This window comes from Opisthocomus hoazin, chromosome 11 (genome assembly GCF_030867145.1).
Source record: "Opisthocomus hoazin isolate bOpiHoa1 chromosome 11, bOpiHoa1.hap1, whole genome shotgun sequence".
NCBI classification, from domain to species: Eukaryota; Metazoa; Chordata; class Aves; order Opisthocomiformes; family Opisthocomidae; genus Opisthocomus; species Opisthocomus hoazin.
The window spans coordinates 10820864-10832191 of NC_134424.1; the positions used below are offsets into that span (position 1 = coordinate 10820864).

At 70.6% G+C, this 11328-nt stretch overlaps 2 protein-coding genes across 2 annotated transcripts; both read right to left on the reverse strand.

The window, feature by feature from the left end:
* Positions 1 to 1223: 1223 nt before the first annotated feature.
* On the reverse strand, positions 1224 to 7416 carry QARS1 (glutaminyl-tRNA synthetase 1). The gene is made up of 24 exons (XM_075432970.1): positions 7233 to 7416; positions 6906 to 7053; positions 6714 to 6823; positions 6542 to 6617; positions 6209 to 6273; positions 5957 to 6010; positions 5742 to 5799; positions 5548 to 5619; positions 5293 to 5378; positions 4978 to 5064; positions 4759 to 4858; positions 4557 to 4635; positions 4343 to 4451; positions 4136 to 4266; positions 3915 to 4007; positions 3617 to 3754; positions 3457 to 3544; positions 3235 to 3378; positions 3059 to 3163; positions 2572 to 2664; positions 2051 to 2178; positions 1805 to 1871; positions 1488 to 1613; positions 1224 to 1410 (listed from the first exon to the last, which is right to left on the reverse strand). The coding sequence occupies exons 1-24, from the start codon at positions 7380 to 7382 to the stop codon at positions 1360 to 1362; spliced, it is 2358 nt and encodes a 785-aa protein (XP_075289085.1). The 5' UTR covers positions 7383 to 7416; the 3' UTR covers positions 1224 to 1359.
* A 1298-nt stretch (positions 7417 to 8714) lies between these two features.
* On the reverse strand, positions 8715 to 11257 carry LOC142362719 (epidermal differentiation-specific protein-like). Its single transcript, XM_075432730.1, has one exon. The coding sequence runs from the start codon at positions 9915 to 9917 to the stop codon at positions 8859 to 8861; it is 1059 nt and encodes a 352-aa protein (XP_075288845.1). The 5' UTR covers positions 9918 to 11257; the 3' UTR covers positions 8715 to 8858.
* Between the last annotated feature and the right edge of the window lie 71 nt (positions 11258 to 11328).

The window sequence follows — 11328 nt, forward strand, 5'->3', positions numbered from 1 at the left end:
TCGGCGCCCGGGCCCGCCCCGCACCTTAAAGGGGCCGCGCCCCGGAGGGGGGGGGAAGGGGTGGCCGCCGGGGGGCGCCCTCCGCGGGGAGGGTGTTTCGCGGGGGGGGTGGTGCGGGGGTCCGGGACACGCGCGGGGCGACCACGGCCTCGGCGGGGCTGGAGGCAGCTCCAGGCTCGGGACGCCAGCAGCACGCGCGGCCGTGGGCGCCGCCGGCCGATGGTCCCACGCAGCCGCCCCCCGCCTCCCCGCGCCGGGCGGAGAGGGCCTGGTCGTACCCCCCTCCCCCCCCCCCGCAGCCGGGGCTCGGCCCCGCGCCGCCCCACGGGTGGGCGAGACCCCAGCGCAGGGGCTCCCCAGGGAGGGGACAGGGGTGGGGCGCGGCCCTCGCCGGTACCGGCCGCGCAGGCCCCGGGTCGGGGGGGGCGCGGGGCGAAAGGTCCCCCCGCACCGCGGGGCCGAGCCGGGGCTGCTTTAACGAGCCCATGTGCTCGGCGCGGCCGCCTCGGCCCCGCTGCCGCTTAAGGTGGCCCTCCGGGCCGGGCAGAGCCTCCCCCCACCCGCGGCAGGGCCGTGGACCGGGTCACGGGGCTCAGGGCAGCGGGCCCACGCCTGTCCCGCGGGGACACCCCCCGACCCCCATCCCGGGACCGAGCAGGGGCCGCCCCACTCGAGTCCACCTTAAGGGGCGACGGCGCTCGGGCCGTGTTTGTACACAGCGCACACACCGCGCGGCAGGCCGGGGGGCCCTCCGCCACCCCACTCCCGCCGCACCGGCCCGGGCGGGGGGCGGGAGCAGAACCCTCGCCCCAGCACCCCGCAGCTGAGCAGGGGACAGGAGCAGACCCTGAGGCCAGCGGAGACCCCCGACCCCAGCACTCCACGGCTGAGCAGGAGCAGACCCCAAAGCCAGCAGAGACCCCCCGACCCTGGCACCCCGCGGCTGAGCAGGGGCACAGGAGCAGACCCTGAGGCCAGCGGAGACCCCTGATCCCGGCACCCTACAGCTGAGCGGGGGGCACAGGAGCAGACCCCCGAAGCCAGCGGAGACCCCCGACCCCAGCACCCATGGCTGAGCAGGGGGACAGGAGCAGACACTGAGGCCAGCAGGGACCCCTGATCCCGGCACCCTACGGCTGAGCGGGGGGACAGGAGCGGACCCCCGAAGCCGGCGGAGACCCCCGGCACCCCGTGGCTGAGCAGTGACAGTGCGGGGACAGGGCTGGGATGCTCCGTTTATTGAGGCGATGCTGCGGTGGGGGGACCCCGGGGGGGCTGCGTCGAGGCACGGCGGCGCTGGGGATGCGCAGGGACCCCCCGGGGAAGCAGCATGGTGGCGGGGCGGCAGCGGTGGGGCCCTCAGGCCTTGCCGGGGTCTTCCTTCAGCGTCACCGTCCGGTTGAACACCATCTGCGGAGAGGCAGAGGGTCAGCTCGGAGCCCCACGGCGGGCAGGGGGAGCCCCTCGGCCCCCTCCCCAGGGCTCACCTTCCCCTCCTCGCTGTCGGGATCCACGGAGAAGTAGCCCAGCCTCTCAAACTGGAACTTGTCGAAGGGACGGGCGGAGAGGACGGAGCTGTCGACAAGGGCGTTGCAGACCACGCGCAGGGAGTCCTGGCAGGGGGAGGCAGCTCAGCTGACCCGCAGCCCCTCTGCCCCCCTCCACAGCCCCACTTCCCCCAGCCCCTCTCCCCCCCGGACATGGCAGGGCCCTGCCCAGGGAGGGGTAGGGCTTGCCTGGAAGTGGGTGCAGGAGGTCCCCAGCTGCCCCCAAACCTATAACCCGAGCTCCTGCCCCGACTTACAGGGTTGAGGTCGCTCAGAAAGCCACCAGGCACCTCCGACGGGTCCTCAGGATTTTTGTGCAAAAACCTGCCGTGAGACAGAGTCTCATCCCAAAGCCACCGGTCTCGCACCGGACCCCCTGGCAGCACCTTCCCCACGCCAAGGAGCCGGGCAGATCTCAGCAGAGCCTGCTGGTGCACAGCCACGCCACTGCTCCAGCACCGCTGAGCTTGCGCCCGCGACTCTGCGGGCAGACGGGTACTCACAGCCGCTCGTAGAGCCGCACTTCACATGCCAGCGGCTCCGACACCCAGTGGATGAAGGCTTTGGGCTTCTCCGCCACGTCCGACTTGGTGCAGGTCACCTCCAGCTCGATCACGCGCCCGCTGGCGTCCTAGGGGAGAGGGGATGAGCTGAGCCATCGGGCAGCAGGCTGGCAGGAGGCAGGCAGCAGCAGCTCCATCCCACAGGGCAGCCCTGGGGCCGAACCGCCAGCCCCCCAGCTCAGGGCCACCTTGCTCCCCGCCATGCGAGGCACAGGGCTGGCAGGGAGCTGCCACACAGCCAGCCTGCGCCCACGTTGTGCCCACGGTGCCTGGCCCGATGACCATTGCTGCCCTTCCCTGGTGGGGCACAGCCATAGAATCATAAAATCATAGAATCATTAAGGTTGGAAGAGACCTCTAAGATCAAGTCCGACCGTCAACCCAACACCACCATGCCTGCTAAACCATGTCCCAACATCCCACGGCCCAACCCCGTGTCACCAGTGCCCAGAGCTACCCACCCTGATGATGTTCTGGACGGCGATGACGTAGCCAGCGTGGCGCAGCCCCACCGGCTGCCCGGGAGCCAGGCGCTTGTAGCCCTTGTCCACCTCCTGCAACAGAGTTCATGGCTGCACGAGGGGGCCCCAGCACGGGCAGCGTGTGTCCCCCCCCCATGGCTCTCTGTCCCCACGACTGCATCCCACCACCCACTCCTGCCATCCCAGAAACCGGGGCACCCAGGGCTGTTTGAACTCCCATGTTGCTGCTGGACGCTCCCCAGGGCACAGGCCAGGTGTGGGCACCATTGGCTGGAGATATCCTGGCCAGGCTGAGGGCAGCCAGCATTTCCCCGGTGCCCATCAGAGCAGCTGGCACGTTTGGGAGTTGTGGTCGGGTGCCCGACACCCGCCTGTGCCCCATGCAGCTCCCAGCGCTGCCAGGCTCCTGCTGCCTGAGCTGCAGCTCCGGGAGCGAGGGCAGTATGGCCCGGTGGGCCCAGCTCACCTCCCTGAAGTCCGTCTCCTCGATGTAGACAGTGGGCTGGAAGGGCACTTTGTGAAAACCCCGGCTCTCATCGGCTGGGAAGTTGGGCACAAGGACCTCAAGTGCCTGGGCAGAAAGAGGGGGTGAATGCTGACCTTGAGGAACCCCACTCCCGCCCCAGCCCACGGCAGTCTCACCTTCGGGGCAGGGAAGTTGGTGATGGTGACCTTGAGGGGCTCCAGGACGGCCATGGCGCGGGCGGCCTGCTCATTCAGCACCTCCCGCGCGCACGCCTCCAGCAGATGCGGCTCCATCGTCGCCTGGGCCACCGTCACACCGACCTGCGGGACAGCCTGCTGTCACCACGCCAGCCGGGGACGCACCCACCCGCCCCGTCCCATGCTGTCCCCGGCACCCACCCGGGCACAGAAGTTGTTGATGGCCTCAGCTGGGAAGCCTCGCCGGCGCAGGGCTGTCAGCGTGAAGAGCCGCGGGTCATCCCAGTCCCTGAGAAAACACCGGTGTGGCAGGCAGCGTGCCCCGGGCGAGACCCACCCCGGCTGCCAGCCCCGCTTCTACCTCACGGCGCCCGTCTCCACCAGCCGGATGATCTTCCTCTTGGAGACGACGGTGTAGAGCAGGTTCAGGCGCCCGTACTCCCACTGCACGGGGCAGTAGACATCCAGCGCGTTGCACAGCCAGAAGTAGGAGGAGCGCCTGCAAGGGAGGCACAGCCCGGCTCGCCCTTGCGCCTGCCCGCAGCCCCACGGACACGCTGTCCCCCGGCACTTCGGCAGACGCCGGGACGCGGCCAGCTGCTCCCCCCCAGAGCTGCCCTGCCAGGTCCGGCTCAGCCCTGGGCCGTGCCGGCGCTCACCTGGCCTGGAACTCTTTGGTGCAGAGGGAGTGCGTGATGTGCTCGATGGAGTCGCAGAGGCAGTGCGTGTAGTCGTACGTGGGGTAGATGCACCTGCAAGGCAGGCAGAGTCAGCCCCGGGGCAGAGCCTGGCACTGCTCCCCTCCAGAGACCCCCCCCACTCCCAGGAGATGCAGGCCCACCCCTCTCACACGTGCTGGGACACCCCTAGCCCTCCCTACCACTTGTCTCCAGTGCGGTGGTGCGGAGTGAACTTGACACGGTAGGCGACGGGGTCCATCTTCCCATCCTCCATCACCAGCTTCATCCGCAGCGTGGCCTCCCCCTCCCCAAACTTGCCCTTTCGCATGTCCTGCGGAGCAGGGGGAAGCTGTCGGCTGAGCCCCGGACCCCACGGGCACGCAGTGCCTGCCCCCAGCCAGGAGTACCTCGAAGAGCAGGAGCGACTCCTCCACGGGCCGGTCCCGCCACGGCGAGGGCGGTGGGTTGTGGCCCTTGATCTCCTCGACCTTCTGATGGCAGACGTACGCCTGGCCCCTACAGAGGGGAAACGCCATCACCGGACATGAGTTGCTCGTCCCCCGGGCAAGCGGGGAGCCCCAGCTGCGGCACAGGACATCCGTGCCGCCCCGGCACGCTCACCTGCGGATGAGCTCCAGGGCCCAGGTGTAGAGCTGGTCAAAGTAATCCGACGCGTGGGTCACTGCATAGGGCTGGTAGCCTGCGGGGACGGGGGAAACGGAGCGAGTTGGAGGCACCCCCGGGGCCCGGCAGCAGGACCTGCAGGCAGGGATGTCCCCAGCAGCGTCTGGCCTGATCCTGCCCTCCGCAGCCCAAGCCGTACCCAGCCACTCCACCATCTCCCGGATGGCTGTGAAGTATTTCTCCTCCTCCTTCTCAGGGTTGGTGTCGTCGTAGCGCAGGAAGCACACGCCGCCGTTGGCCTGGGGAGGGGGGACGGTGGGCACCCGCTCCCCAGGGACCGCAGGGCCAGGCCAGTGGCCAAGCAGCGGCGGGAGGCAGGGGCCGGGGGAGCTGCCAGCGGGGGCTCGGTGCCTCTCACCTTGGCGTAGCCAAAGTTGAAGTTGATGGCCTTGGCATGGCCGATGTGCAGGATCCCGTTGGGCTCCGGAGGGAAGCGTGTCCGCACCTGCAGGGGGGACAGGGGACACCTCTGTCCTTCGGCAGGAGACTCTCCCCACTCCCCAACAGTGGGGGTACTGACAGGAGCCCTCTACGATCCCACGAAGCCCCCCGTGCCAGGAGGGTGCCCTCAGGGAGCTGCATGCATCCCCAGCCACGCCACGCGCCCGCCCGGAGCCTGGCACAGCAGTGCCGCCCTCGCAGGGACCTGCTGGGGCGGGGGACGCGGTCTCACCTGCCCACCCGTGACTGCCAGGTGCCGCTTCAGCAGAGCCATGGTGTTGGGCGTCACCACGTAGCCCTCCGTTTTGTAGTTCTCCCCTGTGGGCAGAGGGTGCTCAGGGCTGCAGCACCGGCCAAACCGAGCCAAGCCCAGCAGCCGGCAGGGTCGGACGTGGGGCCGGGCTGGTCTCCCACGGCACGGAGAGCTGGGGCTGGGCACAGAGCCGGCGGAGCAGCCCCGCACACGGCAGCAGCTCCTCACACTCACCTGGCTTGTGGAACTTGAGGGCTTCCCCCCGCAGCTGCTCCAGCAGCGACCGCGTCTCCGTGCCCACCTCACCTGGGGGGAGAGATGGGGCTGAGCGGGGGCCTGACCGCAGCTCCCAGGGCCCAGCTCGGAGGCAGGTCCCGGCCAGGAGCCGAAGGGCTGGGGAAGCTGCCCGCAGGAGGAGCGTCCCTCACCATTCTCCACCACAGCCGCCTTCGGCTTCTCCGCTGGGGCCAGCCGGGCCTTCGCAGCCTGCGGGGACCAGCACAGCATCCTGAGAGCCCGGCCCTGGCCCAGCCTGCTCAGACCTGGTCCGTGGCGGCGGCTGGATCCAGAGCAGCTGTCTGGGATCCTGCCTGGACACTCCGCAGGGAAACACCATCCCAGCTCCCAGCCTCCTCCTCCTCACCTTTGGTTTCTTTTCCAGGTCAGCTTCTGTCTTTGGCCCCAGCAAATGCAGCACCTGGGGAAAAAGAGACAGAGACAGGAGTAGAAAAGGCTCCCAGCACCCCGAGGCCTGGAGGTGGCCCTGTCCAGCTGTCACCCCCCTGCACCCTGCCTGTCCCCCTCCCACGGGACAGGCCAGCAGGTCCCACGCCGGGCACAGCATCGACACAAACACCGCCCCGAGCAGCGCCCGGCCCGCTGCCCTCGCACCCACCTGCAGGTCCACCTCGTTCTTGACGGTCTTCCCGTCCGCCCACCGCAACCGGCTCCGCGCCTCCCCTGCGGACAGGGCACCCCGTGGGCGAGGGGCACGGCCCAGCCCAGGGGGCTTCAGCCACGGCCGCTGGAGGCAGCCCCTCGCCCCAGGGCTCCTCAGGGCCCCACGGGCGGCTGCCACCCACGGCTCTGCTCGCGTCAGGGACGTGGCAGGACGTCCCCCCTGCCTCGGGTGGGCAGGAGCCGGGGCAGCCCGCGGCAAAGGACTGGCTCCCAGGGTGGCGGGCAGCAGGAGCGGCAGGCGGGGGCTGCCCCGCCGCCCCGCACTCACCCATCAGCAGCCCCATGTTGAAGTGGTAGCGCTCGGCCAGCAGCTCCGCTCGATGCTCGCCGATCACGGCCTCCACCTGCGGAGCAGGACAGGGGGCACGGGGTTGAGTGGGGAGCGCGACAGCGGGGGCCGCCAGCCCGTCCCGTGCCCCCCGCGCGCCGTCCCCACTCACCGCCTCCTCGATCTGCTCGGGGGTGACGCACACCCCCACGCCGCAGGCCCGCTCGAAGGCCGCCGGGTCCAGGGGCTCCAGGGGATGGCTCCGCACATACTCCAGCGCAGCTGGGGATGGAGCCGGGGTGAGCAGCGAGGCCCTCCGCTCCCCGCCGTGCCGGGGGGGGGGCGTCCCGGGGCCGCACGGTACCGGTGAGCTGCAGCTCGGTGAGGATCTGCCTGCGGGCAATGTAGCCGACGAGGAAGCCGAGGTGCTTGGGGTCCTTGAGGCGGGCGGCCGCGTTGTACAGCAGCGTCCCGGTGGCTTTGTCCAGCGCCGGGCCCAGCGCGCTCCGAGCCTGCCGCCGCCCCGGGGAAGCGTCAGGGCCGGGCCCGGGGCTCAGCCCCGGCGAACCGGCGGCCCGGGGAGCGCCAAGGGCCGAGGCCGCTCGGCGGGGCCGGGAGGGGGGTCCCGGGGATGACGCCGCCGCCGCACCGGGGGACCGGGGGACCGGGATGGGGGTCGCGGCGGGCGCACCTGCAGCACGGCCCGGCGGAGCAGCGCGCTGAGCGCGCCGTTGCGCAGCGTCTCTCGCGCTTTGGCCTCGCTGAGGCCGATGCCGGTGAAGAGCCCAAGCGTCTCCTCCGCCTCCTCCGCCGCCATGGATCCCGCTGCCGCCGCCGCCATGCTGCCGCCGCCGCCGCCACCGCCCGCCCGGGGGGCGGGGCCACGCCCAGCCAATCGGAGCGGGGAGGGCGTGTCGCCGGCACGGGAGAAGCCAATATTCGGCGAGGAATGCCCGCCTCGGCCAATGGGATAGGATAGCTCGGCCACGGCTCCTCGAATAGGCGCGCAGGAGGCGGGGCCAAGAGTGCGGCCGGTTGCATCACTTAAAGAGCCCGGCGGAGGCGGGAGCCACGTGGGGGGCGTGGCTGGAGGCGGGTCCGGGGGCGGTGTCTCCGCGGGTGCCAGGCCCCGCCCTCGCCTGCCCCGCCCCTCCGGGAGCCCCCCGGCCCTTTGTCCTCGCCCGGCCCGTGTCCCCTCCGGTGTCCCCTCCCGCGTCCCCAGCTCGGTGTGTGCAGCACCAAGCCAGCCCGGCGTCCCTTGGCCCCCCAGCCCAGTGTCCCCCTGCTCCCCCAGCCCCATGTCCCCCCACCAGCCTGGTGTGTGTCGTGTGTCCGTCCCCCCCTCCCAGCCCAGTGCTCCCCCAGCTCCCACAGCCTGGTGTCCCCCTCAGGACTCCAATGTCCCCCTGGCTGCCCAAGCCCATTGTCCCCCCAAGCCCAGTGTGCCCTGTCTCCCCCAGCCCAGCATCCCCCCTGCACCCCAGCCTGGTGTGTGTCCCCCCAGACCATTGTCCCCCCCCGAGCTGCGTCAGCCCGTGTCCCCCCAACAGCCCAGTGTCCCCCCCAGCCCCGTGTCCCCCTGCTCCCACACCCCTGTGTCCCCCCAGCTCCCCCAGCCCAATGACCCTGGCTCCCCCAGCCTCGTGTCCCCCGACCACCCTGGGGTGTGTGTGTGTGTCCCAGCCCAGTGTTCCCCCAGCTCCCCCAGCCCGGTGTTCCACCAACAGCCCAATGTCCCCCTGGCTGCTGAAGACCTTTGTCCCCCAACCCCAGTGTCCCTGGGCCCCCCAGGCAGTGTCACCATGCTCTCCTACCCCTGTGTCCCCCCGGGTCCCCCAGCCTGGTGTTCCTACCCAGCCCAGTGTCCCTTGGCTCCCCTAACCCTGTGTGTTTGTCCCCCCCCACCAGCCCAGTGTCCCACGAGCCTGGTGTCCCCCTCAGGACTCCAATGTCCTCCTGGCTGCCCAAGCCCATTGTCCCCCTAAAGCCTACTGTCCCTTGGCTCCCCCAGCCCAGCATCCCCCCTGCACCCCAGCCTGGTGTGTCCCCCACAGACCATTGTCCCCCCCCAGCTGCCCCAGCCTGGTGTGCCCCCAACAGCCCGGTGTGTCCCCCAGCCCTGTGTCCCCCCCCTCCAGCCCGCTCCCAGCCCAGCAGCAGCAGACCCAAGCAGTTGGGGAGAGGGTTTATTGGCAACACCCAAAGGAGGAGGCACCGGCAGGCTGCATGGTTGTCTCCAGGGGGGGTCCCACACCACCAAGGGGGACAGAGCTGGTGCCCAGCAGTGGGATGGAGCTATAGCTGCCCCAGCTCCCAGCTATAGCTCCGTCCTGGCACCAGGCACCAGCTCTGTCCCCGCAACGGCTGCCTGTTGCCTGCCTGCAGCTGGCAGAGGCTTCAAGCTATAGCGGGCACTGATGTTGGTACCCGAGACGCTGCGGTACTCGCCCATCTCCGTACGAACAGCTTCGTTCTGGGTGATGGTGAGCAAGACCGGGACGGAGAGCGTCACCTCCTTCCTCAGGACCTGGATGCTGAGCGTTGTGCGCGGGGGGATCTTCACCGGCAGCTGCACCTCCACGCGTTCCCGGCGGGTGCTGGATTCGCTGCGTCCTTTCTGCACCGTGAAGACATTGGAGGCTTCCACGGTCAGCGTGAAGGAGAGCCCAGCTTTCAGGCTGGTGGCGTTGCTGAAGTGGAAGCTCTGCCAGAGCGTGGTGCCGTACTCCCGGCTGCTGCTGGCCGCCAGGACCTGCTCCGACTCCGTCTCGTTCACCCCCTCGATCTCATCCACCAGCACCTCCCGCTCCGCTTCCACCCGCTTCTGCTCCCAGAGGAGACGTGCCGAGACCAGGGGCTGCCCAGGCTGCAGCGGGCGCAGGTGGGACAACCGAGCCTGGAAGTTCAGCTCGGGTTTGTAGTCAGCGAGACGTTCTCCAGGCCATGCCAGGCAGTGCCAGCCGCCCCGGCCAGGGTGCTGGTAGAGCAGCCAGACGCCTCGCTGCACCACGTGAGAGGCCACCCGGTCGTTGAAGTATCCGTACGCCAAGTTGGTCTCCTCCGTCACCACCTTGCAGGCGCCTTGGAAGTTGGGGCGTTCGTAGAGGGTGATCTGGGGGTCCCCCAGGTCGTGGTGCACGAGGCGCAGCGCCGAGAAGCAGTTGGGCCGTGCCACGGAGGGGTACTCGCCCTCCTCGAAGGCGTGCGGCTCCCCTTCGTACTTGGGGTCTGTGTAGGCGATCCAGGGCTGCCCCACCACCTTCAGGGAGGCGATGCAGTCCCCGAAATCCAGCTCGTGCAGGTCGGGCACGTCGCAGGTGAATTCCCGGCTCAGCCCCTCGAAGTTGGCACGCTCGTACACCGTGATCCGGTTCATGGTGCCGCGGGCGCCCAGCCCTGCGAGCGCACAGCGCGCGTCAGGTCCCCTCGCGTGCAGTAGTGGGTGCTACGGGAAATCTGCGGGGAAAGCCCCGCCAGCAAAGGGGTCCCCAGAACCCCCTTATCCCCTCTCCTCTGCCTCTTCTTCGGCCACCTCCGCCTGGTCCCCGCGCTCTCGCCGTCTGTGCCGGCAGCGCCCCGCAGCCGTGCCTTTTAGGAGGGGTTGGCGGGGTCAGGGCATGCTGGGGCACGAAGCGAAGGCGATGACGGCGCTCGCCCCCGCGCCCAGCCCCGGTCCCGCTCCGGCGGCGGGGAGCCAGCCAGGCCCCGCACGACAGCCGGAGCACCGGGATGCCGGCCGGTGCCGCAGACCAGCCCTGCCGGAAAGTCCTGCCGCACCCCGGGCATGCAGCGCTCCAGCGCTAACGAGTCACCGCCAATTATCAGTGATGCTTCGGCCCTGCCTGCGCTAATTACGGTGTGCGTTGCCGGTGGGGCAGGAACTGCCGGCTCGCCCCGGCGGGGTGAGAGGTTATCGTGGCGGGGTGTGCTGGTGCCCCGAGACAAGCCCCTCCGGCACCCCGGTGCCCCCCGGGCACAGGACACGACCCCCCTGGCACGGCATCGCTGCCCAGCCCTGCGCCTGAAGATGGTCAAGGCAGTGGGTGGCACTTGTCCCCTCTTGTCCCTCCACGGGCAGGATGGCCGCGGATGACCCAGGGTGGCCCGGCCGCTGCTGGAGGGTGATGGGTGCCAGCGCTGGGCACAGCGGGTGCCTGACGCCCGGCAGCCACCCCGAGCACAGCGTGTCGGGGGTTTCCCCGGGGCACCGCAGGCGTCCCCACGGCACGGATTGGAGCCAGCCCCCCCGGGAGCTGCTGGTGCCGGGGCACAGGACACGTGCACCCCCCCGTTGTCACTCCACTGCGGCCGGGCTCGAGGGGTCTGCAGCAGGCTGAGCCTCTGACTTCTCCCGGCAACGCGCCCGGGCCCGGGGGCTGCCTCATCCCCTCCTCCGCAGCCCCGCAGCCCCCCAGCCCGGGCTGTCCCTGGGGCACAGGGCAGGCAGCTGGGAACCCCAGAGCTGACACGAGCAGCTCCTGGTGGGGTACGGCCGGTCCCTGACCCACTCCCTGTGCTGGGCTGGTGACAGCCAGGACCCCCAACACCTCTGGGCTGAAATCTGTCCCTCGGGGCCAGGGAGCGGGGCCCTGGCTATGTGGGGTGCCCCCGTCCCGCAGGGGACCCCAGGGCTGGCACAGCCCGCGGGCACCCGCATCCAGCCATGGAGGGGGACGGAGACCCCGCTGTTTCTGCAGCCTGTTCCCCCCCGCCACCCCGAGAGAGGAACCCGGGTGTCCCGGCGTCCCTGACCCCGCAGGCAGGTGCCCCCCCACCCCTCGCCCTCC

Coding starts and splice junctions, on each gene's coding strand:
- LOC142362719 (XM_075432730.1), bottom strand. CDS start 9,917: ATGAACCGGATCACGGTGTACGAGCGTGCCAACTTCGAGGGGCTGAGC.
- QARS1 (XM_075432970.1), bottom strand. CDS start 7,382: ATGGCGGCGGCGGCAGCGGGATCCATGGCGGCGGAGGAGGCGGAGGAG. Junction 1,872..2,050: donor GTGCGGCTCTACGAGCGGCT/GTGAGTACCCGT, acceptor GTCTCACGGCAG/GTTTTTGCACAAAAATCCTG. Junction 1,411..1,487: donor CCGACAGCGAGGAGGGGAAG/GTGAGCCCTGGG, acceptor GCCTCTCCGCAG/ATGGTGTTCAACCGGACGGT.